The sequence below is a fragment of the Spermophilus citellus genome (assembly GCF_964194105.1).
Source record: "Spermophilus citellus genome assembly, chromosome: 12".
NCBI lineage: Eukaryota > Metazoa > Chordata > Mammalia > Rodentia > Sciuridae > Spermophilus > Spermophilus citellus.
In genome coordinates this window covers 8,329,259-8,356,003 of record NC_138198.1, presented here as the reverse complement: position 1 = coordinate 8,356,003, position 26,745 = coordinate 8,329,259, and the positions used below count along the sequence as shown (strand labels likewise).

General features: G+C 39.4%; 1 protein-coding gene across 8 annotated transcripts in view; it reads right to left on the bottom strand.

Annotated features, from left to right (window-relative positions):
* Window positions 1–1,875: 1,875 nt before the first annotated feature.
* PTPDC1 (protein tyrosine phosphatase domain containing 1) overlaps window positions 1,876–26,745 on the bottom strand; it is a 78,726-nt gene continuing 53,856 nt past the window's right edge. For 4 of the 8 annotated variants that reach the window (XM_081263146.1, XM_081263147.1, XM_081263145.1 and 1 more), the window contains exons 3-10: window positions 19,348–19,519; window positions 16,965–17,045; window positions 16,632–16,750; window positions 15,522–15,659; window positions 12,372–13,621; window positions 9,277–9,462; window positions 6,639–6,749; window positions 1,876–3,893 (exon numbers count right to left, since the gene is read on the bottom strand). In XM_081263146.1, the coding sequence (XP_081119272.1) occupies window positions 3,774–3,893; window positions 6,639–6,749; window positions 9,277–9,462; window positions 12,372–13,621; window positions 15,522–15,659; window positions 16,632–16,750; window positions 16,965–17,045; window positions 19,348–19,519 (2,177 nt within the window). In that variant the 3' untranslated portion in view covers window positions 1,876–3,773. Of the gene's footprint in view, window positions 3,894–6,638; window positions 6,750–9,276; window positions 9,463–12,371; window positions 13,622–15,521; window positions 15,660–16,631; window positions 16,751–16,964; window positions 17,046–19,347; window positions 19,520–19,939; window positions 20,202–26,745 lie in introns of those variants that run through there. The other 4 variants (XM_081263144.1, XM_081263151.1, XM_081263149.1 and 1 more) reach the window with 4 other exon arrangements.

Sequence of the window (26,745 nt, the reverse complement as noted above, 5' to 3'; positions counted from 1 at the left end):
GGCTCAAGTGGTAGCGCGGTTGCCTAGCATGTGTGAGGCACTGGGTTCGATTCTCAGCACCACATAAAAATATTGTGTCCACCTAAAACTAAAAATTAAAAAATAAATAAAAACAACAACAACAACAACAACAAAAAACCCAATGGTAATGCGAAAAACTACAATCTAATGGTCAGGTAAGAATCCATCCTAAAAATATGTCACCCCCAAACAGGAAAGCTTAAGGATAAGACATCTTTTCCTTTTAATCAAGAAAGAAGCAAAGGTTTAACAACCTTCTCTCACTGTATAAATTGTAGTGGGTTCATGAAATTTTTTAAGTACAAAAGGTGTTGTGACATTTAAATCTTATTGGGATATTATTTTTAGTGACTGGATGACTTAGAATGAAGACTCATCAAGTTCTACTACTGAGTCCATTGTGCTTATACATTGATTTTATTGTCAGTAGTGGGCTAACTGGAAATCAACTTATGCCTAAAAGCATATTTAAAAAATAATAACACAGCATCAAGGAGCAGATTTTGTTGAATTTCTTTCTGGCCACTTTGTTTCTGTAAACAATTTTCAGCCATCTAGCATTGAGAGGATTCCTGAAGGTAATGTGCTAATCTTGGGCCACATTCATAAAAACAAAAAGCACAAAGAAATATTATTGATTTACCTGCTGTGCTAATTTGGAACAAGGGTCCTAGGAGAAAACCCTTTTAATCACTTTTAATCAACGCTTAACAACATTTTGGGGGTTTGAGATGTCAAGAAATTAGGGCATGCACTCTGTCTGTAACACACTGCCCCTGAATATCCTTTTAGACATCTTAGACAATAGTCTGAAATGGCATCCAAGCTTATCAGCAAGCATTCTCCATTTAAGAGAAAATGGAGACACTTTTATGAGTGTGGCCAAAACATGACTATTCGATAAAATAGAAAATATCTAAGACTATTTTCATGAAATCTGGAGTGGCACAGCACATACTCATAAAACTGGGAAGCTGGTTGAGAACATGATGAAGTAAAAATCAGCATAGTTGTGAGTTATGCAAATAAATGAAGCTCTACCACCAGCAGCGATTCCTCCCAAAAGGCATCAGCAAGTTCACCGAAGTAGGAAAAACCAAGTGGCAAAGGAATCACTTACCTCTAAATGCAACATGCCAGAGACACGTTAGGAACAGAGCTGGCTCAGCATTTCCCTAGAGCAGAAGATGTGTCCAGTTTCCACCCCAGTTACGGACAATAGGTACTCTCTAATGCCATCGATGAATCGAATGCTTGAAGGGACTTTGAGGACCCTGTGGGTGCTCTGGGCTGGGCAGCTGCTCCTGATTAAAAGCCGAATAGGCAGGCAGCATGAGCAGGGAGGAGGGTGTAGCGGGTGTCCATGAGACTTGATGCCTTTTATCATATAAATATGAATAATGCCTTTGTCAAAGTGTATCAAGAGAATTTAGGGACTTCATGTGGTTGGCCTAGGTAGTAAGTTCCTAATGTGTATGTGCTCTCAACCTTCTGATTTCTGTTAAGCTGAATTTTACAACGTTAAAACTTCTCCCAATATGTGAGATTCTATCCTTTGGGCTAAAAAGAACTCCTCATCTATTCAAATACAGGAAGGCAGGAATTTTATTGGCCTGGAGATTTCCCTCAACCATTCCTTTTAGAATTCATCCTCCATCCTTGGTCATTGTGAACCAACTACAAGATGGAGTTGGGACTAACTAGAGTTTGGCTAGCTGACTGCTCCGTCTACAACTCAATCTGCCCATCAGATAATGGAAGGGTAAAACCTTGTCTTTATGGTTAGGGTATGCGTGCGTGATGCCAGGGAGCGTCAAGGTAAAGAAGTACACAACGAGGTTATGGGTTTTTCTTTTCACTTTTATTCAAATAAATACAACACTTGTACATAGCTAGTGTACCTGGATTTCCAGATGTGCAGTGCTGTGGTCAAAACACGATTATTCAATAATTTGAAACAAGTACTTTGGACACACAGGCAAATAGCTGTTTTTTTGGTCAAAAAAAGACAGGAAAAAAAGCGCTGTGGTGTCACTTGCCCACTGAGGTTGATGGAGGCAAGGACAAGCATTTTTTTTTGGTAAAAATCTTATTTTTATACTGTAACTCTGGATAAAATGCGATTGCTTCCTTTCCTTCTTTCCAAGGGTAGGCACTTGCAACATGGGACATTTCAGGAGTGGGCAAGCCTGTTTGTCAATGGCTATTGGATTTGAGTTCCTAAGAAAATTCAAACAGTGTGGAAGAAGACCGCAGCTAGCCTTTGCCATTGGAGTTAGTGAGACTGATAATGATTAAAATATTTTCTGATGTGCTAGACCCATAATTCAGAAATGAAGGAGATAGAGAAATTTCATTCATTTTAAATTAGTCTTGCTTCCCCTGAAATTCCATCTTGAAAATTAAGTAGTAGATTCTTTAGTTTGAAATTGGTCTGATTAATATGACTTTTGCTCAAAAAGTTAATATCCTTTCTATGGCTTGGCCTTTGTTACTCCCATATATTAATTTAATTTAAATAAAAATTATGGCTTCAAGTGCTGATTGATAGTTTGGCCTATAAGACACGAGTTTGGGCAGTCACCCTTTCTTATCTGAAGCCAGTTAGGATGAATGCAACCTGGGATCAAATTCAATTTCAAAACTGTAATTCTCATAGTAAAAAAGCGGCCAAAGACAGAGGCCTGAGACAAGTGGGCCTGTGAAAGCCCACACACCATTTGGGAGTGTGGGGCCTGTGTTGGGCCATTGTCTGTGTGGATGGGGTATTAGCACAAGCAGGCCAGCCCAGCCCTGACCGCTTCTGGCTCCGAGTCGCCTTTGCAGAGAGGTTGTTGGAACTGGAGAGAGCAGGGCTGGCATGGAGCCCTGCCCCAGCACGACTGTGCCTTCTGAGGAGTCCCTAGGAGGATAAAGGCAAGTCCTGCTCCTTAGCAACTTCCCACACTGCCCACTCTGATCCCACTTCCTCTGTGAGGTGTGATTTGGCTCAGCAGGAACTCAGGGAGTGGGAATAAGGCCTGGTATGTTGAGAATTGCTCCTGCTTCCTGCGACGGCCAAGGCTGAGAGGTTATCTGGGAGCCCAACAAAGGGCCAGCCCACTTTCTACAAGTAAAAAAATCACAGTCACTTCACAGTCTATCCACTAAAGTAAAACTAAATCGCTTTGAAAAATAATACACTTTGAAACTCTTTGACACATTTATAAAAAGAAAAACCAAGAAATTTCACACAAAGTTTTAAAAAGTCCTTTAAAAATGTATTAATAGCCTCCTTAGTAACAAATATAAAACAGTTTAAGACACTTGGTGACTTTTCTTAGGTCATGTGTCCAGGGAGATGCATACACAGTGAGGTTTTATGACTAAAATTATCTATATGGAAAAATTTCTAGGAAAAGTTCCATCAGGAAAATAAATGTTTTGGAAAGAAGAGTTACTTTTCCCCAAAATGTCAAAAAGAATTAAGGATGTAAACACACATACTTAAAATGTTAACACAACAATATCAATTCAGTCGAATAAATAAAAGAAAGTGGCACCAATTTTATGGCAATTTTTCAAGACTAAGATGTAGCTCAAGGATATTTTAAAATAAATAATTGCTCCAAATAAGAATAATCATTCTTAGCACAAGCCAACAACATTCAAAATAAAGTGCTATGAGAAAAACTTCAGCTTATTCACATATGAACAGAAATGCTATCTTGATCTTTAGATCTAAAATATTCATCATGAGAAAAAATTCAGCTTCACAGGAGGCCTGGGTTGGGGCTGTCCTTTGCCATTTTTCTTTTTTCTTCCAAAATGTGCTTAAATATTTTCCTCAGAGTGTTGTAAACTACTGGTCCATTTTCAGAATCAAAATTAACCTGGTGGCAAAGAAAATTTCTATTCAGTCACTACTACATAAACAATTTGGGGAGAAAAAATGGGGTAGAAAAATATTAAGACTATATAAACAAAATTGTACATATTTTTAAAAAAAAACACATATAATAAATTTCACACATTTTAATTTATAGACTATATGAGAACTGTTTAATTGTGTCAATACCAAACTATGAGTGAAAACTCAAAAATTAATCTCGTGCCTGGATATTTGTTTGATCACATACACCAAAGTCATGAAGAAACCAGTGAATGTGAAGTGCATTTTTAATTCAGAGCTAATTGCTGATGCTGTAAGGAAGTCTCCTCTACTAAACAAAGCACATCAGTGGTAAGTGTGTGCTCCGAGGCCCTATAGCCACTATGGACGAGAGTCAGGGTGACCTTAGTGTAGCTCTCCACCTGCCAGCTATGTATCCCCATTCACACCGAATTTCTCGGGGCTTCAGTTTCCTCCTCCACAAAATAGAGACCAAAATACCCCATGTCTTAGGATTTTTGTGAGAATAAGTGAAACGTAGTACCTGTGAGTATCTAGTATGTGTTCTGTACATATAAAAACCTCAGAAAGAGTTTTCTTTCTCCTTGCTAGGAAGCAACTATGTAAACATTCTTGGATTCTTTGCCAAGATTTACCATATTTTGCATTAAGAAAAAAACCCAAAGATGAGGATGTAGGAATGATGGAAGGGCTGAGAACCAGAGCGAGTGCCCCTGTACCATTCTCAAAGTAATGTGTGATCCACAGAGAGTTAGGACTTCAGGCTCATAGATTCTCTCCTTCTGGAATCACTTCTCAGATAAATTCTACAACTGCAGAGGACCTGAGATTCTATCCGACTTGCCTGCCAGTCATGGACATGGGCAAAATAAATGAAGCTCCTGGTCAGAGACAGACAACTTTACTCCTCCTGGTGGTGTGTGCTTTGTATTCTTATGGGTTTCTCTTAGCCTCTGATCCCACAGGGGCAACTCAAGGGTCCAGACAGAGTCTGAACAGCAGGGGTTTCTGTGTCACATCTGAGGAGGCCCAATCCTAGGAAATCCCTCTGTCTTTATTTTGCAGTCCTGGAAATCAAACCAGGGCATCATGTCTGCTGGGCAAGTGTTTTACCAATGAGCTATACCCCCATCCATGAAATCCCAATATTTTATAAGGAGCTGCAGGCTAACCTGCCAGTCTCTGCACTGTCTTATTATATGGGAAGGCTGAAAAAGAAGTCTTCTGCCCCGCAGGCAGAGTTGTCAGTGCCCAGGTCACCAGACTACGCGTGGATGCAGAGAGCCATGGTCAATTGTCTTCTAATATTCTTACAGACAGATTCTGAACAACTGATACATCTAACTTTTCATTGGTGTTCCCTTAAAAGAACTCCTCCTGCTTTCTGAAAGGCCAAAACTAAGGATTTTTCTTCCAGGTCCAATTTACAAACATTATCTTAACCACTATAGTATCTATCCTATTTGCAAAAATTCCTTATGAGCACTAATGACAGTTTAACTTGTTTACTTTCTTCAACATCAAACTATAACCCTTTTCCCACGAATGGGCAGATCTTCTGGCTACCAAAGTGCACACAGATGTAAAGGACCACGTGAGTTGCAGAAAACAGACTGCAAGTATGTTGAGTGCTTAGTGCCATAAAACTCCGAGAAGGAACAAGGGAGCCAGCAACAAGGATATCACTTTAGAAAGAGCTGAAGGGAAGGTGATTGGACAAATATTAAAAATGAAGAATGTGGGCTGGGGATGTGGCTCAAGTGGTAGCATACTCACCTGGCATGCTTGGGGCACTGGGTTTGATCCTCAGCACCACATAAAAATAAAAAATAAGGATGTTGTGTCCACCGAAAACTAAAAAATAAATATTAAAAAATTCTCTCTCTCTCTTTAAAAAAAATGAAGAATGTTCACAATGTATGAATGAGTATAAGTAGTAAATGTGCTCGTATCATCAATGGTTACCACAGATGTTATCATTCAAAAGCTGAGTTTTCTGTTTAATAACATTTTCACACAACATGTGATAGATAACAAACAAATTATGCAAAGGTACTGTTCTCTCGTGGCATGAACCTGGCTGCAAGCCAAAAGGATGTGCACAGAAAGGAAATATTTTTTTGAATCTTTGCTTAGGATTTGCCAATCAGGACATAGTACTGAATCAGGTATGGTGATGTTTAATTCTCAATAGATGGTTTCTTGTTTAAACCCAAGGTAGAACTGGCTCAACAAGAAAAAGTTCTCTGGGCTGAGGATGTGGCTCAAGCGGTAGCGCGCTCGCCTGGCATGCGTGTGACCCAGGTTCGATCCTCAGCACCACATACCAACAAAGATGTTGTGTCCGCCGAGAACTAAAAAATAAATATTAAAAATTCTCTCTCTCTCTAAAAAAAAAAAAAAAAAAGTTCTCTGACTCCTAATAGGCACATGACTTAAAAAAATTTAATGCCCGATTGTTTCTCCTTTCTTCTATATAAAAGCTCTTTGTTCCAACAATCTCTTTCAAAAAAGCCCCAGTTAGCTTTTCCTAATATCATTGGAAACTTTAATTTTTTTGGCTCCAACTCTGTAACTACTTATAGAAATGCCAAACACATTTCCATTAAGGGGAAACACAGCTAGACAGTTTATATTAGAGGAGGAAGGTGACTTCTGGATTCCTAATCTACAAAGATGATGCTGATCTGTAGTGTGGAAAAGGGGTGGGAAGAGTTGGACTCACCTTAGTGAAAGCCTTAATGGCATGGGCAAGGCAAGCTTCCTCCACTTCCATGGGAATTGTCTGCAGGTTCACTAGACAATGCAACACGCAAAGGATAGTCTGGTGCTGTCCCTGCATTTGCAGAAATTGAAAACAAAAAGTTGTCTGCAAAATGCCGCAAACAGGAGGATTATGAGTTCAAAGCCAGCCTCTGTAACGTAGTGAGGCTCTAAGCAATTTAGAGAGACCCTGTTTCTAAATAAGATATTTAAAAAAGGGCTAGGGATGTAACTCAGTGTTTGAGAGCGCTGGGTTCAATCCCTGGTACCAAAGGAAAAAAAAAAGCCTCAACAAGTCAACTCAAAAAACAATCATAAAGTGAGCAATTGGTCTGTGACCCAACAATCAATCTCAAGTGATTAAATAAGTATCTACCAGGAGGGGCTGGAGTTGTGGCTCAGTGGTAGTGTGCTCGCCTAACATGTGTGAGGCCCTGGGTTCAATCCTCAATTCAATTCTCAAAAATAAAATAAAGGTATTTTGTCCAACTACAACTAAAAAAAGGGCAAAATACAAAAAAAAAAGTATTTACCAAGTATTTTCTGTTATGTATTAATATAATCTGAAAACCTTTCAGGGTACATTAGCAAAGCTAGTTAGCTACTGTACAAAAGTACAACTGAAGATCAGTGCAGAAAACAAATGTTTCTCCTGCAGTGTACTGAATCGATTTTTTTCCTTCTTGCTGTTTCTGGATACAATCATTTTGGTTTGGCTAGTAGATGCTGACACATCACGGTGACCTGTGCACTAATCAGGTGGCACCAGGCAATTAGTACCTGTGTGTCCAGCCTGTTGTAGATGCTTCAGGGAGAGGTTGGCAGATGCAGAAAGTGAGAGGCCAGCCCCTTGAAGCGGTACTTAGGGAGACAGCCCCCCGCCTGAGGAGGTGAGACTTATAAGGATGGGTCCATTGACTTGACAGCTGGGAGATGCTCCATCACCTGAACAATACATATCCAAGGAGTAACCCACCAGTTTCAACTTCTAGAAATCTAAGAGCAAAATATGAAATACAGAAAAACCTGCAAACAGAAATGATCAATTCAGTGATACTTATGAAATAAAGAACCTGAAAGAATGTAAATGTTCTACACAGGGGCTGGGTGAATTATGATAAAACAGGTGTGACAGAGTTTGACTGGCAGAGCTTGCATGGATTTGTGCCAAGGAGATCTGAGTCTGAATCCTGCTGTGACACCTGCCAGGATCCTTAGCAAGCTGCTCCACCTTGCCTTGTTTGTAAGGGGAGTCCTCTATCTCCAAGCACTATCAAGAAGAACAGAAGAGCCAGGGCAATGACATCCTGAAGGGCTTGGCCCACAGCTGCCCCACAAAGGTTCATCTCCTGTCTCCCTCTCCTGTTTTATCTCTGAAATTTAACTACTGGGAAAAAACAACAACAACAAAGGAACAAACAAACAAAAAAATACCCTAAGAAAAGGACTCCAGATACAGGAAAAATCTTTTCTTAAAATATTTGCATCACACAACTGTGTGCTGTCTCTGTGTGCATGCATGTTTGTGAGGGTACGTCTGTGTGTGTGTAGTCAGATTTTTAGTGGAGATTTGGAAACAATGAGACATTCTGAAAACAATGAGACATTGCACCATACTAAGTAACTCAAGGTTATTATGGGATAACATTGTTTCCTGAAACAAAAACTTATTTTTAATAGAAATTTTAGTATCTTTATATTGTTTAAAATACTAAATTGTATGAAAGTATTGTAAATGAAAAGTTTCCCTTCCTTCCCAGATCCACTGTCCCCTAATGTCCTTCTCTGAATGCAACCACTACAACTAGTTTCTTTTCATTCCACATTCTTCTACATTTTATAATATAAAAATTATATATATATATGCATATGTGTCAATACATATATATATCACCCCTTTTTAAAAATATAAAGGAGTGTATATTCCAACCTACTTCATAGTTTTCACATATACATGTTCATACGACATAAGTCAAAACAGATGCCCAGCTATGAAAATGGGGTTAATGACATATCCCTGATTGAGAACCCCACACATCCACTGCAGCCATTTTTTATGAGAAGCTTATACTACTTGTATACTTTTAAGCAAAAATGAAATATAAAATTGTATGTTAAAATAATTTTTACTGTGGGCTGGGGTTGTAGCTCAATGGTAGAATGCTTGCCTCGAATGTGTGAGGTACTGGGTTCAATTCTTAGCACTGCATATAAATAACTAAAAAATAAAGGTCCATTGACAGCCAAAAAATATATTTTTAAATTTTATTAAATCAAAATAAGTATGATAAAAGATTTGAAAATATTTAATGACTCTTCTAGGATTATGGACATTTTTCCATTTTATTTTTTTGTATTTTCTAAACATTTATGCTATAGATTAATTTTTTTTTCTCTTTTTTTTGCAGTTGTTAGGGCTGAAACCCAGGACCTTGCACACACTAGGCAAGTACTGAGCTACATCCTCAGTCTTCAGTTTCTTCTCTTACTTTAGAACAACTATTAATTTAGACCTCACTATGAGATTTTATATGAGTTCGCCTTTTGTAATGGTTTTTTTAGCCTGTGAAACTCATTAGCTGGTCCAGCAGCGACTTTACCTTCTCTAATAAGAAAAGAGCTTCGGCAGCATCTGCTTGTCTGTCAACCAACATGTCCACATCCTCTTTGGTGATTACAGGCTCCTTTAGTTGCTCCACCCAAGACCACATCAAACCACATAGGATGAAAGGATCTCTCTCACCACATATTCTTTCCCAAGCTCCATCTCGGGAATTTAGTTCTTTCTAAAAAGGAAGAGAAAGAAAGATAAGAGACAGACACAGAGACAAGGAAGAAAGGTTCGTAGGCTGACGTGGATGCACAGGCTGCTCAGGAGAGCGAAGGCTCAGGCTCTGGGGTGCGATCTAGGATCACCCCCCGGCCCCTACACATCCAGGTGGAGGCACTGAGGTAACTTAGGGAACTTCTTGAAGCCTCCCTCTCTTTCTGTGGAGGTCACAGCCTGCCTCATACGTGCTGGGGCTGACCACACAAGCAGTTCAGGAAGACGGAGCCTTCCTTTTCATATGAACAAAAACAGAGTACTGATTGCAAGGAAGCAGAATGGTGGATGAAAAAGTAAAAATAAGGGGACATTTGAAAATTAACCCAGGATCTCAGGCAAAGCTTTTGCTTAAGACTTCAGAGTGAATGCAAGTTGGTTAAGTGTGAAATATGTATTTATTTTTAGAATTCTATGTAAAATTTACCAAACAACAAGCTATATATCCTGGAGTTTTCTAGAGTGAATATAAACTAGGCAGCCCTGCTAATACTACAAATACCTGGAGACAACTTGAGCTTGAGATTTTAAAACTTGACCTCACAGAGGGATGGGTAAAAGTGAAATAGAATTTGAACTAATTTCTGATGGGGATCACACTTATGTTTTAGTAAATCAAATGTAGTTTTGCAGTAATAGTGTTAATAATTTACCCATTTTCACCCATCTGATATTTGCAGCCTACTAACTGTGAACATGAACCATAAGTCATCTCTGGACTTTCACAGCAATTCCACAGGGAGGCTACTCACAGATACAAGTAAGAGATGAAGTAACTTGCCTGGGAGCTGCAAAGCTGGAAGATGGTAGAGGAGGTGTTCCACCTCATCTGCCTCACTCCAGCTGTGCCTGCTGTGCCACAGAGACTCTCCGGTACTGGGTTTTTCTTTAAATAAACCAATACATTTAGTTGTCTGCATTCCTTGCCATCCCACAGATCATGTATATAACAGTAGCTTTTGATTCAGTTTTATGCAGCTCATGAGGAAACAAGCTGGACAGAACTGATTCTACTCAAGAGCCTTTTCAGGGAAATGATTACTTTACCAGCCTCCCACAGGCTTTCCGGTAGGGGGAGGAAGACATAAGGATATAATGGAAAATATTACACACGTGGCTGCACCCATCATCACTCTCTGTTCTCAAGCCATACAACTTTGAGCAAGTCACTTAACCTCTATGACCCCTAATTTCCTCACCTGTGACACCTAATTGATAAGATTAACAAGGAATCTATAAATAATATCATTTGCCTCTTAGGATTTCTGTGAAAAACATATGCACTAATATACATGAAAGGGCCTATTATAGGCACAGGTAGCAGTATACTATTCAAATGTTTCTTTTTTCCAGAATGTAACTAATTTTTTTAAATTACGGAAAGACCCAAAATAAAATCTAAAAAGGAAAAAAGATGGGGGAGGGGAACTATCTCAAAGGTTCATGTTCTCCTCTAGAAAATGCTTTTTGTACATATTACTTGTTGAAATAGTCTGCCCAAACCAAGTGCTGACCTCATCAGTACAGGTGTAGCTCACACGGGCACTTGGCCCCCCAGTGGTGGGGGCGCCACATTCTTTACCTAACATGGAAGACTCTCTTGCTTATTAACTCTTGACACAGTAACACACGTAAGCAGGAAATGCTTACGGAATGAATGGAAGAGTTTTTCAGTTTGCAGTATAAAATAAAGAAAACAATTCATCTTGGAAGAAAATAATACATTTAACTATTTGTTAAACAAAGATGAACTTTTATCAAAATTCTCTCCCCTCACATAGCTTCAAAATTAATTTTCATGCCTCTGCATCTGAAGAGATACTAGAATTCGTAGAAATTTACATGTTTTCTTTAATTAATATTGCAATAAGACAAAGAACTGGGGTTTTGGCTCAGTGGTAGAGTGCTCGCCTAGCATGTACGAGGCCCTGGGTTTGATCCTCAGTACCATATAAAAATAAACAAACAAATAAATAAAAGGTCTTGTGTCCAACTACAACTAAAAAATATTTTTTAAATAGGAAGAGTAATTATTAAAGTAGATTATGGGCTGATAAGTCAAGATTTTCACTGGTCAGGAGTCTCAAGTCAGTTCCATATTGGGGCGGTTTGCCTGTTTCTGATAACTGGGTTTATAATGCCCATCTTTTCTTTAGACCAGGCCTTGAATCATTTAGGGCAAAGAGTGCAGCCAACTTAAGACTGTCTTTCTAGTGAAAGTATAACACAAAGGGGAATTAAGATTAAAATTTTACATTCTAATTTAAATAAAAGTCAAGAAAGGGACCTCAAAGTCCTCCTTTCAGATAAAACTAATAGCATCGTGGACCTCAAAGTCCTCCTTTCAGATAAAACTAATAGCATTGTGGTGGTCTGTGGTCATTCCTGTTTGCTCTCTTGAATGCTGGCCTCACGTGCTGGAGAGGGATCAGCAAGTCTGAAGGAGAAGAGGCCACACGGGCAGGCTTAATTAACCCTAGTGCCAATGAGATTTGGGAAATTATTTATGTCTCTAGGTCAGTGATTCTCAGTGTGGCTCTGTGCCAGGCCTCAGGTTAGAGATATTTCAGTTCAGTTCCTAACACCATCTTCTTAAGGCTGGCTGTTCCCACAAACCCAGTGAGAAGGAAGCTAGCAGCATCAATGCCTTGGGTGGACTAAGTACCTTCATGCACAGAGATTTAAATGAAACCCCACAACCACCCTGTCACTTTTATCATGTCAGATCTGGGAAACCTAAAGTTCAAAAGTTAAGTATAACATAAACATGTCTCCACATTTTTATAACAAATAAATTTACAACAATGTATTATAGTTTTGCTTTGACATAACTATTTCCTGAGCATATATCATTAAATGAAATTCAAATACCTGCCACATTTCTACCTTCCTTTTCACTTCCTCCTTTTCTACAAACTCATTTAAATTTGCCAGGGCTTTGGCTGCCAGTATCCTCCTTGCGTCAACACTCAATTCAGATGGCAAGTCAGCACGTGGCACTGCTTCAGACAGACCTTTACTGTCCTGGGTTTCAACCAAGAACTGTGTCTTGGGACTGAAGCCACAGTCTGGAGGGCTGCAGCAAGTCCTGCCCTCCTCCTCCACAGAGCCTGGGCCCCACCCACTGTGTGGTTCACGACAGTGGGCCACTCGCTGATGAGAAGGATTTACATCCTGATGGACATTTGCAAAGTTGGATGTAACTGGTTCCCCAGGGTTGCATGAGCCAGAAATACCCACAGAGAAGGTTCGACTTCGTTGCATTTCCTTTGGAATGTCTCTCCTACAGAAAAGCGGTGATTCATTATCCTTGGGTCCTTCCAAACTTCCACACTTAGAGTGATTCCAGAAAGAAAACGTGTTGCGAACCAATGCCTCCTTCTGCAACTCTAGCTCTGGAGATGGTGGGACGTAACAGTGTCTGGCGGGCTTCTGCTGCTGGAGGTTGTGGCCCAGCAGGTCCTGTGCAGGCATGGTCCATGGAGTCTCCCCTTGCTCCAGGAGAGCTTCGGCCCTCTTTAAGTCGGAGTCACTATAGCTGAGTCGCCTTTTCAGATGAGTCAGTGGCTGAAGGCACTCAGCATTCCGCCTCTTCCAAAGGGGGTCAAACTCCTGACCGGTGGAAAGAATCACATCCTGATTCTCAAACTCTGCCACCACTGCAGTAGGGTTAAATGGGTCTGAGGCATCACTGCTGTGCCTCAGTAACTCTTTATCCAGCCGCATTGTGACCATCTCAGACATGGTCTTCTCGATTTCAGCAGAGAGTCCAGGTCCTTCCAACATGTCCTTCATCACCACTGGCCTGTTTTCAGCTAAGTCTAGCAGCAGTTTGCAGACCAGGTGGATGATTTTTGGCACATGTTTCAGAAGTCGTGCCTCATAACCATGAAGCAGGTGACGCTGGCGAATTAGGTACTGGGCTAATGTGACAGCATGTGCTTTGGGATCGCAGCAAGAGAAGATACTGCGGAGAGGAGTCAGAAACTGAGTAAATTCCCGTACACACAGCAGTTGTCCTCTGGTTTGTATGGAATTGGGTCGCTTTGCCCGCACAAATAAGATTGCCTGGTCAGCAGTCATTCTTGTTGCAAAAACTAAATAACATGCTATTAAAACACCTAAATAGTGAAGAAGGGAAGATTGGTATTAGAAAAGCTTATGGTTTCATTTATTTTATTTATCCCTCTTTGAAGATTTAAAACTTGAATACATGTTACGAAGTCACATAAACACAGGCACATTTGAAGGGAAATTACCAGGATAACTTCGGAACTTTGTGTACAGGCATTTATTGTGCTTCTCTTATTGAATAAACTTTATTTACCTGTCTGTGTGGTTGTCCCTCCCTGTGATGAGTCACCTGCAAACCCCAAGGATGGGTGAGCACAGAGCTGGCAGGTGAAGAAGCACAGAGCAGGAAAGGCATGGCTGAGCGAGCTGGGATCTGGCCTGTTCGCTATCCTTCTGCCCAACTCCAACACACAAGAAAGCAAGTCCTGCTCCTGTTTTCCACTCTGAACAGCTCTGTCCATCCAACCATTTGGTACCTGAACCCTTACCATCTTTGCCATCAGTCACCAGAATGCTCCACCGCAGTGCTCTCCTTATTCGGATATCTCTTTGGAGATTATTCACCTCCACTGCCTACTTTTCTTCCTGACAATCTTTCTTCCAAACTATGTCTATACTAATCTGTATTTTTCTCCAGACCATGATATAACTGTTTTGTTATAAGCCAGCTTTGCCAATGTACATATTATGGATCTAATTAAGATGAGTAACTAATGAAAAGGTAATTATCAATCATTTTAAATATAATAACTAATAATTCAGTAAAAGGCAAATCAAAGATACCTATGAAATTCACAAGTTCGTGAACATTTTTTTTTACATAGGAAACCAACCTCTGAAAGCTGCTTGCTCCCTGGTTTGAAGTAAGGTACAATGTATCTTTTTCACTGAGACACTGACAGATCCTTAGTGCAAGGATAAAGTATCTCTGCAGAGCTATCGGGCGCAATGTCTAGGGACGCCGACATGTCAGCTTGACCCTAAGAGCTAACCATCTTGATCAGAACAGAGTCCTACCTCTCAGGGTACTCTAGGAAGATGGGAAATCCCCGAGCATGTATATGGTACCCTGTGGACGGAACTGAGCTACAGGTATTCGATCAGACTGAGCCATGTGACAATGAAGATATCAACCCAAGGCCTTTATTGCTGCCCTCAGACCAGCAATATAATAGATTCTACTGAATTTTTAAATAAAATCACTAATGTCTATACAGAATTCTATGTAAAAAATTGACTCTTCTTTTTAAACACATCCTTACACCTCTAAAAGCAGAGAGCACATGACTCTGGAGTAAGCAGTCATAGATGCAAATGCTAAAGCAGCAAATTGCTTAACTTTTCTGAAACTGCAGTTTCTTCTGCTTATACTGTTGATAAAAGTTTAAAAGAGAGCAAATATAAAACTCTTAGAAAGTAGTAGGTGAAACAATGCTTGCTATTTTCATTATTGGTTAAGAAAAATCTACAGATAAAAAAGACATTATGTATCAAAATGTGTTGTTATTCTTTAAAAGAAAACAGAGGGGGCATGTAAGTAATCTTAGAAATCTGTTCAAATATGCTAGGTTTTCAGCTCTAAGTCATTCAGAAAACACTCTTACCAACGTGCGGTTATTGTAACTACCCGTTTCAGAGGGGGGCTGAGGATGTGGCTCAATGGTAGCCTGCTCGCCTGGCATGCCGGGGCGCTGGGTTCGATCCTCAGCACCACAGAAAAATAAAATAAAGATGTTGTGTCCGCCGAGAACTAAAAAATAAATATTGAAAAATTCTCTCTTAAAAAAAAAAAAGATATTGTGAATATATTTTATTCACGTTTTCCATTTGACACCAAAGCTTTGATAGGATTCTAAAAACTATTTATTTTTTTTAAATAAATAGGAAATCTTATTCCTTATATATTTAAATGCCTACAAGATAATAAAACCACCCCCTAGAATTTACCTGTTCGGCCAAGCCCTGCGTGACAATGAATGGCTACTTTTCCTTCCTGTAAGGCAAACGTCATCACCTTCACCATATCTAAGATGGTGGTGAGAGATGCTACACCATAATCCTTCCATCCAAAATTGTAGAAATAAACTGGGCATTGGAAAAGAGAAAGGCAAAACAAATTAACATAAAGAAAAAAATACTTGCAAAAACTTTCAAAGAAAATGAGTGAATCATGGAAAGTATGCAGCTATATAAAGCACATAGATTTCACTAGACTTACAGGCCCCTTTACATTTCCAGTTAAATTTGTTAACCTCTCTCACATTCTGTATCACTTAAGACATTTCTTGCCGACACTCAGCCATTAGGAATTAAGAAAAAGTAGAATTACAAATTAATAAAATCTATGACCCCCCAGTGGAGTTAAAGCATTCATTCCTGTCTAAACACAGAAATGTACGTATCTAAATGACTGATAAATGACTAAAGATAGTATATTTAGGTTTTCTATCCAGAATTTAAAAAGCTAGACACACGTATCTTAAAAACAAATTCTAAGACTGCACGTTTTTCCAGTTCAACCTGGTTTAAATAACATGCACTGAATGGATTCTATCTCAAAGTTCCTGTGACTGAGGAGCCTCTGTGATTGCCACAAGAATATCCTTCTGGAGGCAGGGCTGGCAGCAGTAAAATTAGGAACATGTCCAGCTTCTAATACTTATTGCCATTTCTAAGCTGTGTGATGTTGGGTAAATGAGTAACCTTCCAGGCCTCTGTGGACTCTAGTATAAAACAGAGATAACAACTGTATTACGCAACTCTAAGTCATTCTGTGAGGATGAAATGAGGCAGCAGCGTCGGACGCGCTGCAGGCATCAGCTGAATGGAAGCCTTATCCTGCAGGGTGTCCTCCCGACGTCCCTCTCCCAGAAACAAGAAACCCTGTATTGCAAAACAATCCCAAAGAATGAAAGCATCATTTAGGGTCAATATTAGCCCATCTTCATTTTCTATGAGCCCTGCTACAATGCCATGTTTATTTCTATCACCTTTTAAGAAAGGTCTCTGAGTGCTGGTCCTGCAAATTCACAGAGAGGAAGGTAGGAAGGAACTTACTGCCAGCTTCCATGAACGTCTCAGGAAGGTATGTGAAGCCACTTTCTTGTTCCAGAGAGTTCCCACAGCTAGCATGCTCACCAGGGCGCTGCAGGTTGATTATTGTTTTTATGCCATGACTTAAAGAAAAAAGCAATTAGTCATACTGTGAGCTGGAGCTTTTAAAACAAAATCATCTCTGGCATTAATAAACATTAACTGCTTCCCAAACTTTTAACTTCTTTTAAAAGAAGCTCTTCAGTGACTATTTTCAAAACAAAAGCACTTTTTTACTTGAAGGCACGTGCAACAAGTGAATCTGCGCACTACAGCATGTGAGAGATGCAGACTCACCTGAGGAACTGCTCGATGATGTGGTACTTCTCGAGAAGCTCAGATGACGGGCGAGCCATGGCCAGGATACTGTCAGTGATCCTGCAGACAGGGAAGGAAATGGTGCACAGAACCCAGAATGTCAACCTCAAAGGACTGAGATATGGTTCTTTCCCTACGATTTCTGAAACCCTGTAAGAATATTCTTATACAAATCTGGCATTGCACTTCCCAGAAAAAAATTCAGGACATAAAGTATTTGTGAACTCTAACAAAGTATCTCCAAGAACTCTCGAAAGATTCCAGTGGCATGATGGAGAAACCTCAGCTAATGGCAAAGGCAACAGTCTTGATTAGCTACCCAATGGTTAGTGACTAAATGAGGAGGGCCAACCAGGAGGCACTTCTGCACTCCAGTAACTAAACCTCAGTTAACTAAGGTATTAAGTGGGGAGAATAATGTCTGCTTCACAGGGTTGGTGTGAGAATTTGACATGATCTGGACACAAAGTCTTTAGCACAAATCCTAGCCTATGGTTATAAATAAATGCTGAGTTATTAATTCAGCAAAAATTATGGGTTCCAGTCAGTTAGGCCTGGCTTAAATGTTGCCTTTTCTACCATCTAGTTGTTAAGCAAATTAATCTCTCTGGAACATCAATAAAATGGCACTAAAATCTCACAAGAGTTTTATGAAAACAAGTGCTAATAATTTGAAAGCATCCAGTGCAGTGCCTGGTTCATAGCCAAATGAATGTTTATGAATGAATGACTGGACAGAAGCCCAATAAACAGCTATCACTCATGTCAGGTCTCTGGCTTTACTCTGTTCTGTTCAAAGTTCTCAGTAGCGGCCTGGTAAAAGATATATAGTCTATAGTAAGCTGTGAGTCATATGAATCTCAGAGGAGTGACAGAGACATGAGATTACCAGGGAGGGATCTAAAAAGATAGCTCCCCTATGGAAAAATGTGTAAGATTTAACACTGACCCCAAAGGTTTGGGATACCCCATATTTATTAGAACTTAGTAAAAAATGAGGGAGATGGAATGTAAAAACAGCAGAGGTGAAAAAGACTCACGTGGTTTAGGCAATAATAAAGCCCAAACTATATTACTACAAATTTACTTGGCTGACTATGGCTCAGGAATAACATTTTGCTTCATCATACATTAGCATGGCAGTGCTGGATCTGTATATGGGAGAACAAGAAAGACAGTGGACCCCAGACTAAGTCACTATAAATGTACCTGGCAAATCCAATAGGAAACTCTGCAAGGTACAAGTCCAATAAGTTGGTTAACAAATATCTAATTTAAACATGAATTCTTGATGTATAAAGTAACTCTTGATTAGAATTCTTTTTTTTATTTTTTATTTTTTTAGTTGTTAATGAACCTTTTTTTTTCTTTTTTTTTTTTATTGGTTGTTCACAACATTACAAAGCTCTTGACATATCATATTTCATACATTAGATTAAAGTGGGTTATGAACCCCCAATTTTACCCCAAATGCAGATTGCAGAATCACGTCGGTTACACATCCACAATTTTACATAATGCCCTATTAGTAATTGTTGTATTCTGCTACCTTTCCTATCCCCTACTATCCCCCCGTCAATGAACCTTTATTTTATTTATTGATACATGGTGCTTAGGATAGAACCCGGTGCTTCATACATGCTAGGCAAGCGCTCTGCCATGGAGCCACCCCAGCCCTAGAATTCTTTTAATTCTTTTAATTTCCCTAAGTATGTTTCAAATGTGATTTGATTATTCTAATTTCAGATGTCACTATATCAAAAAAGGTATACCTTACAAGTTTATTGTTACTTCATAAAAAGGCAGTATGATTCAAGAATGATATTAACTGCACTTACACATCAGAAACAATGCAAGCATCTTAGGCTATCTATTGAGCTGACAACTTCTGCCACTTTAATAAGGCAGACTGAAGAGTATTTGTGTGAAAATATGTTCTTTCACACGGAATATAAGAATAAAATAAAAGTAAGGCTAAAACTTACCTGTATAAAACAGAAGAACTACATATGTACCTCAAAATTTTCTCAAATTTACAGCTGAATATTTTTATTATTTCTAGTAATTTCTGAAATTTAAGAGCTAATTACCCATTTATTTAAGATATGTTATGTGCATCATTTCTCTTAACTGAAAAACAAACCCCTACGGTTTTAGCTTAACTCTTTCCATCTCATAGATGAGAAACTGAAGTCGAGCAGGCCAGGATCCGACAGCTGGTCTAGAAGCAAAGCCATAGATGGTGGCGAGGTCCCCTAGGTTCAAAGCCCACACTGCCCCTTCCATTCCCCTGCCTGTCAGCTCACAGGTGTCCTCCTTCCTTTATCCTATACAGCTACTGAAGACCCACAGGATCACTTACCAGGACGAGTAAATACCCTTAATAGCTTGCTCCTGCTCACTCCAGCGGGCTGGATTCTCATACTTGCATGCTTTACCACCACATGCCATGGAACACGCCATGTGTCCAGGGATGACATGCCGTAAACGCTCTCCCACTTTTGTATATTTCGGTGTTGGACGTTCTGAATTTCCTAGAACATATGAGGAGGGAAGACTCAAAATCCCAGTCTCCAAGTGGAACTGATAACATGGGGAATAGTTCCTGTTTTATCTTAGCATCATAGATGTAAGAGCTGGTGCTAAATCCCCTTCATCCAATATTAAAAAAGCTTTCCTATACACACATTAAACTGGTAATGAAGAGGAAGAAATTTTAAGAGCAGATCTTTTCAAGGAGATGCTTTGTTCAAAACTACATTTTTAATGGAAAAAACAGAAAACATTCAATCATTTTATCTCCTCTTACATACTCACTCAAATTATTAGCCTAACAGTAAAAAGTAAAATGTACAATTGTCAATATTTGAAAAGGTATAAATACAAAAGTCTACTCAAATTCTTAAATTTAGATACAAAGGTGTAACAATCTATTAGAAGAAAGACAGTTTTACTTTTCCTCTCTGGGAAAGTTGGTTTCTCTTCGGCTCGGCTGACAGAGGACACAGCCACCATCACCTGGAGAGAAGAGGAGGACAGCAGCTTTGTGACAGAGCCAGAGCCACGGCGTGCCTGCTGCAGCCTCAGGACCGGGTCAGAAGTAGAGTGCCGGCGGCCCTGCAGAAAGGAGCTCAGGAAGTGCACGGCTGAGGGTCTCCGAGGCGCACCCTGCACCTGCATGGTGCTGGCTCTACAGGGGCAAGAGTTGGAGGCAGAGAGAAACCAGCCCTGACTTGCTCAGGGAGGAAGTACACTGAGACACAGGCAACATTCTGTGTGATCTAAGAGCTATTCAGGATAGGCTGACTCGTTTCCATAGTAACCAACAAAGAAACTACTGATTCCCACTTAGATCTGAACAGGCAAAAATCTTACATGAACGGATTGCATTTTGGACAAATTGTTCAAATATGGGGAAGAATAAGATGCACTTTAAAGAGATTATCCCTCAATCTAGATTACTCTATTTTGTTTCTCAAATACACTTAAGGATCTGACTGCTCAGAGAACTACTCCCAAAATATTGTAATGAACTTAGAAAAATGTCTTTATGATGCAAACACTGCCTTTTACATACATTAGAAAGCTTAAATTCTATTATTCCTTTCAAGCCTTGTCTTGATATTTAAAGAAAAAAATCACTTCCAGTCCTCTTTGAAACAGGGCAGATAAAAAGTTAACTGTAATAAAAAATATACTGAATACCTTACAACATTATTAAAGATTATTCCGTTTTTCATACCCAAGTTCCCCTTGATATTTTCTTGATCTAATTATTTAAGAAACACTTGGCTAGAACAAATAAAGACATTTTTAGAGCTGGCACAGTATCAGAAGACATTTAATTTTACATTTTTATTTTCAGAACATGAAAACCCAATTCCTGGCTATGCGACTGTTGGATGATAACCATTAGCCATGGGTACAAGTATCTGAGCGGCCCCACCTCTCAAAAACAAGAACACAATTCTTGCCTTTTGTTGCTATGGGGGAAAAGAAAGCTTCAATGTCCTAATGGAGGCCTACGACAAAAATTCCCTAAAGTATCACATTTTTTAAGGAACTAGATGAGGGGGAGGTTGCAATTTGAGGATAAAGGATATAAAGAAAACAGAAACTGCGACAACCCGCCAATGCACTCATTGTCCGCCTCTTCCCTTGTAAATGTCAGTGCTCACTCGCACTCCCCCTGGCTCACACTCGGCACAAACGCTATTTCAGCAGAGCATGAACGGAAACATAACTACGGCCACAGATAAGGCTCTATTCTGTTTTAACAATCATTAATGTCATGAGCAAGTTCCTTGTCGAAGGCCACCTTCATTCTCCAAGAGTATGTACTTATGTCAAATAAGACAGAGCCACAGAAGCCCAATTTGGCATGAAGTACTGTGCCCTTGTTATGTAGTGCGCAACAACGGGAAAAGGCCTCTCTGTCACCAATTCAGAAAGCACAGCTTCTCTGTCTGTAGAAATGGCCTGAGGAATATTTTAGGCAATGCCCTCATGACCCTTAGGACAAGGGACATAGAAGTCCCATAGCACAGAGATCTTCATGATCAGAAAGCATAGAAGATATGACAAGAAAAACAAGGTGGCACCTACTGGCAGGACTGTTAATGCTCCAACTAGGGAGTTGCATGTTTGCTGCCTGGATGACAGGGAGTCTGAAAAGATTTCTGGGTAGGACTCTGTGCTCCTGAGTAGGTGACACTTGAGAGCCCAGCAGGTGAAAGGTAGGAAGCCTGCGCTGTGGCCTGGTGAGGTCAGTGGCTGTGGGGATGGGTCTGTCAGGGTGGACTGTGATGGTGATGGAGGTGATGGTGGTGACCCAGCTCAAGTGACCAGTGAGCTCTTTCAGGCAGTTCACGTGGCGCCCATGCACTGAAGGCTAGACAGGGGCAAGCTCCACTAGAGGGGCGCAGGCATCTAGGCAACAAGGAGGAGTGTCCATGAGTGACACTCAGAGATCTGGCACTGAAGGACATCTACAGAGAAAGTCAAAAGTGATTCTGCCCCCAAGTTACTACAAATAAAAGCTCATCTGATGAGGTGCAGGACTTACTTGGACTTCAACTAAGGAAGGTATGGTTTATATATGAGTAACTTCTGCTGTAAAATCTTGAAAACTGGGCTGACCTCAACCCCGGGCTAACTGAGCTGACTCAAGGTATTACAGGCAGTAACCCTGAGTCAGGGGCTGAGAAGTGGAGCCTAATACAAAGAGGGTCTGCCAGGCGAGAGCAACCTCTCAGCACTGGGAATACAACCTGCACCTACCTGGCAGACGAAGTGGAACTTTGTCCACCTCTGGTCATGAGAGGTGGGCACATAAACCTTCGCTTGGCCACTTGTCTAAAGGGCTGATTTCTTGGCAAAATCCCCAATTTGCAGCACAATCCATTTTTTTAAAATGAATTTATTTATGCCACACAAAGCTTTACAACAGAGAAGTAGACCTTCAGGGTACCCATCTGGTTTCCCTTTCCCAATTTTTCCATATACTATATAGATTCTCTTCATATTTGTAATCACATTGTGCATACATCTTTCCAGTCAGTGTAGGAGCATCTTCCCATTCTGCTTTCTCTTCCTTCAGATTTTTATTTAATGGGATCACAGAGATTAGGACACATTAATTTGATACATCATAATTTACCTAGTTATTCCTTGGCTATTGGACATTTAGGCTATTATCAATTATTTTTATTTAAAAATAAGACTAACATTAAACTATTCAAGACTAGAACCTATGTTTCTCCTTTAGTAAATTCCTGGGGATGAGATGATAGGTTAAAAAAAATAATAATTTCTAAAGCTCATGCTTTTATTTAGTTGAGTCTTTCTTCACATCTTGATATTTAAACCTGGTGCCAGGGATTGAATCCAGGGCCTGGCCCATGTTAGGGAAGCTCTCTACCACTGAGCTACACCCCCATCCCTTTTAAACATGTTTTATTTTCAGACAGCGTTTCGCCAAGTTGCCCAGGCTGGCTTTGAACTTGTGATCCTCCTGCCTCAGCCTCCTGAGCAGCTGGGATTACAGGCGTTGTCACCGTGCCTGAGTGTCTTTACATGTTTTAAGAAGCATGTATGAAGAAGCAGAAAAGGAACATTTTTGGTAACTCAACAGAGACTCCCCCCACCCTCACTGGGGTCAGAGAGAAAAACAGCATGAAAATAAGGATTAAAGGATACTATACTACATCTGATAAGTTTTTGTCTTAAAATCCTTTGTCCCAGAACTCTCACCACCTCTATCACTTCCTGCTGTCTAAGCACACATTTTTTACTCATACTATGTTGCCAAAAAAAAAAAAAAATCATGCAAACAACTTTAAAGGGATTATTTTCTAATTCTTAGTTAGAATTAAAGATTTTGTACTGGAACCAAAGTGGAATTTTATATTCTCTTCAAAATACTTTTAACTCTGTGGGTCAATTTAGTTAGTTCTATGTACTCACATTGGGTTTCATGCATCCATAAGAAAGCACATTTGCTCTAGCACTTGAAAATCAATTTGTCATTTGGAATAATAAGAGGCCCAGAATAGCCAAAGCAATCCCTAGTGAGAAAAGTGAAGCAGAAAACATAACACCACCAGACTTTAAAGTATACCACAGAGCTATAGTAACAAAAACAGCATGGTATTGGCACCAAAACAGACATGCAGACCAATGGTACGGAATAGAAGACACAGAGTGAAATCCACATAAATACAGTTATCTCATACTAGACAAAGGTGCCATAAACATAAGTTGGAGAAAAGAGGCCTATTCAACAAATGGTGCTGGGAAAACTGGAAATCCACATGAAATGAAATTTAATGAAATCAAAGCTCCTATCTCTCCCCTTCCACAAAACTCAACTCAAAGTGGATCAAGGGCCTAGGCATTAGACCAGATATTCTGCACTTACTAGGCCCAAATCTCCATGATGTAAGCTTAGGAACTGAATTCTCCAACAAGACTCCTAAAGCACAAGAAGTAAAATCAAGAATCAATAAACGGGATGGTATCAAACTAAAAAGTTTCTTCACAGCAAAGAAAACAATCAATAACATGAAGAGAGCCTACAGAATGGGGGAAAATCCTTGCCATCTGCACCTCAGATAGAACATTAATCTCCAGGACATACAAAGAACTCAAAAAACTTAACACCAAAAAACATATACAGACACTTCACAGAAGAAGAAATATGATCAGTCAACAAATATATTAAAAAATTCAACATCTCTAGCAATTAGAGAAATGCAAACTAAAACTATATTGAGATTTCATCTCTCTCCAGTCAGAATGGTAATTATTAAGAATATAAGCAACAATAAGTGTTGGCAAGGATGTGGGGACTGCATTTTGCTGGTGGAACTGCAAACTGGTGCAATCACTATGGAAAGCAATATGAGATTCCTCAGAAAACTTGGAATGGAACCACCATTTAACCTAGTAATTCCATTCCTCGGTAAATAGCCAAAGGACTTAAAATCAGCATACTATAGTGAAGCGTCTACATCAATGTTTATAGTAGCTCAATTCACAATAGCTAAACTATGGGACCAATGTAGGTGCCCTTCAACAGATGAATGAGTAAAGAAAATGTGGTATATACACACAATAGAATATTACTCAGCCATAAAGAAGAATGAAATTATGGCATTTGCCAGTAAATGCATGGAACTGTAGATTATCATGTTAAGTGAAATAAGCCAATCCCCAAAAAACAAAGGTTGGATGTTCTTTCTGATATGCAGATGCTAGTACACAATAAGGGGGAAATAATAGAAGTTCATTTGATTAGACAAAGAGGAATGAAGAGAGGGGATGGGAATGGGAATAGGAAAGAGAGTAGAATTAATCAGACATAACTTTCCTATTCTTATATATGAATACTCAACCAGTATAACTCCACATCAAGAACAACCACAAGAATGGAAAGTTATACTCCACGTATGTATAATATGTTAAAATACATTGCACTGTCATATGTAGCTGAAAAAAACAAATAATTTTTAAAACAGAAAATCAATTTGGGCTGGGGTTGTGGCTCAGTAGTAGAGCACTTGCCTAGCATGCGGTGAGGCACTGGGTTTGATCCCACACACTACATAAAAATAAAACAAATAAAATAAAGGTATTGTGTTCATCTACAATTAAAAAATATTTTTTAAAAAAGAAAATCAGGGGCTGGGGATGTGGCTCAGGTGGTAGCGTGCTCACCTAGCATGCGTGAGGCACTGGGTTTGATTCTCAGCACCACATAAAAATAAAATAAAGATATTGTGTCCACCAAAAAAAAAATAAATAAAAAATAAATATTTTTTAAAAAAGAAAATCAATTTAAAGACTTAAATTGAAGTAAATTATCAATTTCTATTGCTGAATTGTTCAAACTGATAGAACATTTTAACTTTGGTTTAAATTGCAAATACGAAAAAACAGAAGTCTTATTTTTGGATAAACAGAACTAGCAAGACTATTTTAATTCCCATTTCACGTTTTACATAATGTGGCAATACTTTAGTGTGACAGTGATTTTAAGGAGGGTCATGCTTTCCACAGACAATAGGTAAAGAACTTTTTCATAAAGGCCACAGAGAGTCTTCAGAACATTACCTCAACAAACCCTTACCACCTTTCTTTTCCTCTCTTCTGTTTCCATGGTCAGAATTTATTTGCAGGTCACAAGAACCAACACTGCTGTTGTCTCCTCACTTACCTGCTAACAACTGATCTATTTTTTCCCTTCTTTGACAATGCATTTTTCTAAATAAGTACATATGAAAGAGGTGTTCAGTTTTCTTCATTTCATGAATATAAAATCATAGGGAATTATGCCTCAATTCTTATCTTGCTCTTCTCCCTACTTTCAAATATACTGTCTCTAGGGGAAAAGTATGTTCTAAGAGAAAGCAGAAATCCATGTGGCAGATCAGTCCTGTACTCCCTGGCCACCAAAATCACCGCTGCATAAGAAGCATAAAAATGATGAGTGCCACGCTATGGTCTCTAGATCGAACATGGTTGTGACCACTGGCTTTCATAGCCATGCAACCAGACAGAACCAAATCTAGAATAATATATAAGGAACCAAATGAGATATTGGTCACTGTAAACGCAAAGGAATCTACACTTGGGATAAGCACAATAAAAACAGATAAACAGTACCAATGAGTACTCAGTCTTTTCCTCTTCAATTTCTATACAATAGGCGGTTCAAATACTGAACATCTTAAGCAGATCTGGAATCAAGAATTGGTCATTCATTTTATTCTATACTCAAGATTTGGCAAGGGCTATTTCTCCCTATTCAAACAACCTTCTACAACAACAGACCCAGGAATGTGTGGGAGATGGAGGTCCCTAGGTCCATAAATGAGTCACTTCCAGGAATTTGGCTGTAATGATGACTTCCCAGCCTTGTGCTTTCCCTTTTGTGACAGGAAGTTCATTTTTCACAAGGCAACTAGCTGTTCAATGTTTGCTCAAAATTTTTCTAATATTGAGGGGCTGGAGTTGTAGCTCAGTAGTTGAGCTCTTATCTCAATGTGAGAGACATTGTGTTCGATTCTCAGCACCACATAAATAAATAAAAATACTGTGTCCATCTACAACTAAAAAATCATATTTTAAAAATTTCTACTATTGGGCTGGGGTCATGGCTCAGTGGTAGACTGCTGGCCTAGTATGTGCGAGGCGCTGGGTTCGATCCTCAACACCACATAAAAATAAATAAATAAAATAAAAAGGTATTATATCCAAC